Genomic DNA, 3,985 nt, shown 5'->3' on the forward strand with positions numbered 1-3,985 from the left:
CGGACAGCTGGAACTGACAACCGGAAGCGGCAGAGACAAACCACTACAAATGCCAGAGGAAAGATCACAGAAGCGCTTCACAGGAGGCTCCCAAGCACTGAGGATGTCACCTAGGCAGGGGACGAAACGTCTGCAACACAAATTCCCAGCTCGGCGAACAGAACCACAACAACACACCTTTCAATCCAACTGGTCCATGCCAACCATAATCCCAAACTAAACTAGTCCCATTTGCCTGTTCCTGGCCCATATCTCTCACCTTTCCTATTCACGTACAAATCCGGCTGACTTTTAAATATTGTAATTGTACCCACACTTACCACTTCCTTTGGAATTTCATTTGTATCACAGATTTCATTTTAGGGCATAAGAATACAAGAGGAAGAAGGTTATGATGAACTTGTATAAGAAGTATTGCATGCAGTTCTGGGTGTTGCTTCATAAGAAAGATATGAAGATATTAGAGAGAGTGCATAAGCAATTTATGAGTATAATTCCGGAGTGAGGAATCATAATAATGAAGGTATATTGACAAATCTGGGAGCATTCTCATTGGCAAAGAGAAAGCTGAGAGGCGATTGGATCGGATCAGCACCTCTCTTGTCAGAATAAAAACACAGACAATGAACACCCCTGAAAGGATGGTCGATAAAACGGCATAGATTTTGAGTACATCAGCAAAAGCAGGGTGAGGAAAACCTCATCAAACCGAGTGGCTGGATCTGGAATGTGCTGCCTGACAGTGTGATTGAAGTAGATTCAATCGAGGGATTCAAAAGGGAATTAGATGGTTATTCGCAAAGGATAGTTTGCCAGGTTTATGGGGAGAACTCATGAAAATGGCACCAGAAGAATTGCTCTTTCAAGGAGCTGGCTCAGTCACAATAGTCCAATGGCCTCCTTCTGCTCTGTAAGAATTCTGTGATTCTCGAACTCAAGCCACCTTTGTCTTCTACTACCTTTTTAATCTTCAAACACACTGATCTCACTTATTGGAATTGTCCCCATCCCAAAGATCTGAACTTGCTCGTGCAGAAACCTGGTGTTGGTCATGACTGCCTTTACTGTCTCTGAGTAAGGAAGTTGCGGGTTTAAACCCTGCTCCAGGGACCTGAGACGAAAATGAAGGCTGACACTTCCCTCAGTGTCGCACAGTCAGCAGGGTCTGGTGGTTCAGACATGTTTATTTAAGATGTGAAATGGTTGATGTCAGTTGACAGTGCCAGTGGTGACAGAGCCTTCACCAGCATGCACAGGAGTGGGGAGAAACCTCCATTGTTAAAATGGGAACCTATTAAAATGATGCGGAATTGCATTTTATTATGATCTTCAATCCTCGTGTCTAACCACAGAAGAGCAAACAGTGATTTTGCACATGAACGGGTCTGTCAAGGGATGTGCATGGAGAATCTATGCTCTGTTTCCAATAGCAATTCTGTCATAAAGTCGTACAGCTCAGAAACAAATCGTACAGTCCAATCATCCATGCCGACCAGATATCCTAATTTAATCAAGTCTCATTTGCCAGGATTTGGTCCATATCCCTCTAAACCCTTCCTATTCATATACACAATCCAGGTGCCTTTGATATGTTGTAGTTGTACCAGCCTCCACCACTTCCTCTGGCAGCTCATTCCGTACTTTGGATTAGTGGTGCTGGAAGAGCACAGCAGTTCAGGCAGCATCCAAGGAGCTTCGAAATCGACGTTTCGGGCAAAAGCCCTTCATCAGGAATAAAGGCAGTGAGTCTGGAGCGTGGAGAGATAAGCTAGAGGAGGGTGGGGGTGGGGAGAAAGTAGCATAGAGTACAATAGGTGAGTGGGGGAGGGGATGAAGGTGATAGGTCAGGGAGGAGAGGGTGGAGTGGATGACCTTTGCGCTTTTATAAACCCCACCCCAGCCTCCGACACTCCAGGGAAAACAGCCCCAGCCTATTCAGGCCTCTCTGTATAGCTCAAACCCTTGTAAATTTTTGCTGCACTCTTTCAAGTTTCACAACATCTTTTTTATAGCAGGGAGACCAGATATGAATGCGGTATTCCAAAAGTGGTTTAATCAATATCCTGTACAGCCACAACATGACCTCCCAACTCCTGTACTCAATGCTCTGGTCAATAAAGGTAAGTGTGCCCTGTCTGCCTGTGACTCCACCTGCAAGGAATTATGAATCTGCACTCCAAGGTCTCTTTGCTCAGCAACACTCCCTAGGACCCTACCATTAAGTGTATAATTCCTGCCCTGATTTACCTTACCAAAATGTAACATCTCACATTTATATAAATTAAACTTCATCTGCCACTCCTCCATCTTATGATTGTCCTCTGAGATAACCTTCTTCACTGTCCACTACACCACCAATTTCGGTGTCATCTGCAAACTTACTAACCATTCCTCCTGTATTCACAAAAGCCACGGGGAGTACAGTAAGTGCATTTTACAGGAAAAGTAAAATTCAACAAGGTGGGGCATTAAAGAGAAAAGAGAGGTAAGAATAATTGGGAATTTTAATGGGTAATGGGACAGTGGGAATAGTTTTTGTGGGATGTTAAAGGATACGGGGTGCAGGTGCAGAGTGGGATAAGCTGAGTCGAATATTAAAGGGTACAATTACTAAGGAGCAGAATGGAATTAGACAGTTGATTATATAAAGGTTTACAGAATGAGGGGGGAATGTGATTAGATTGAGTGAGGTATAAAGAGGGTGGAGTGTAAGGGGGAGAATGGGTTGAGTTCAGATGGGATAATAAAGGATGTAGGCAGTGAAGGGGATAGTAGTTGAGAACATGTAACAATACAGCACAGGAGTGGGTCCTTTGGCCAATGATGTTGTGCTGAACATGATGGCAAATTAAACTAATCCTTTGGACCTAATCCTTGGTCCATACCCCTCCTTGTCTTTCTTATTCATGTGCTTATCTAAAGTCCCCTAAACACCCCTATTGTATCTGTCTTCACCACCATCCCAGGCAGTGCGTTCCACTCTGTGTAAAAACAACTTGCCCCAACAACTTGCCCCTCACATCTCCTTTGAACCTTTCCTCCTCTCACCTTAAGTGCATGCTCCCCATTATTAGCCATTTCAACTCTGGGAAAACGATTCTGACCATCAACCCTATATCTGTGCATCTCATAATTTGATAGACTTCTATCAAGCCTCCCCTCAGCCTCCAGAGAAAACAACCTGAGTTTTTCCAGCCTCTCTTACAGCTCATATCCTCTAATCAAGGCAGCATCCTAGTAAATCTCTTTTGCACCCACTCCAAAACCTCCACATCCTTCCTTTAGTGTGGCGACCAGAATTGAACACAATATTTTCAGTATGGCCTAGCCAAAGTCATATAACATGACATCCTGAATCTTGTACTCAATTCCCTGACCAATAAAGGCAAGCATGCCAAACGCCTTCTTTACCATCCTATCTACTTGCATGGCCACTTTCAGGGAGCTATGGAATTGAACCCCAAGATCCCTCTGTCCATTAATGCTGTTTCGAGTCCTGCCTGAGGCAACATGGTGGCTCAGTGGTTAGCACTGCTGCCTCACAGCACCAGGGTTCCAGGTTCGATTCCAGCCTCGGGTGAGCGTCTGTGTGGAGTTCTCCCTGTGTCTGTGTGCAGGTTGGGTGAATTGGCCATGCTAAATTGCTCATAGTATTCAGGGATGTAGGTGAGGTGCATTAGTCGGGGATAAATGCAGAGTAATAGGGTAGGGGAATGGGTCTGGATGGGTTACTCTTCAGAGGGATGGTGTAGACTTGTTTGGCCAAAATGGCCTGTTTCCATACTGTAGGGATTAACTGTATACTTTTCCTTAATATTTATTTCAGATAAATGTAAGACGCTGCATTTTGGGAAAGCAAATCTTAGCAGGACTTATATACTTAATAGTAAGGTCCTAGGGAGTGTTGCTGAACAAAGAGACCTTGGAGTGCAGGTTCATAGCTCCTTGAAAGTGGAGTTGCAGGTAGACGGGATAGTGAAGAAGG

At 44.4% G+C, this 3,985-nt stretch overlaps 1 protein-coding gene across 1 annotated transcript in view; it reads right to left on the reverse strand.

Annotated features, from left to right (window-relative positions):
* LOC122543989 (putative thiamine transporter SLC35F3) overlaps positions 1-3,078 on the reverse strand; it is a 10,744-nt gene extending 7,666 nt beyond the window's left edge. The window contains exon 1 of the mRNA XM_043682998.1: positions 3,049-3,078. Coding sequence (XP_043538933.1) covers positions 3,049-3,078 — 30 coding nt within the window. The remainder of the gene's footprint in view (positions 1-3,048) is intronic.
* Positions 3,079-3,985: the final 907 nt, after the last annotated feature.

Source organism: Chiloscyllium plagiosum, chromosome 45, assembly GCF_004010195.1.
Source record: "Chiloscyllium plagiosum isolate BGI_BamShark_2017 chromosome 45, ASM401019v2, whole genome shotgun sequence".
Lineage (NCBI taxonomy): Eukaryota > Metazoa > Chordata > Chondrichthyes > Orectolobiformes > Hemiscylliidae > Chiloscyllium > Chiloscyllium plagiosum.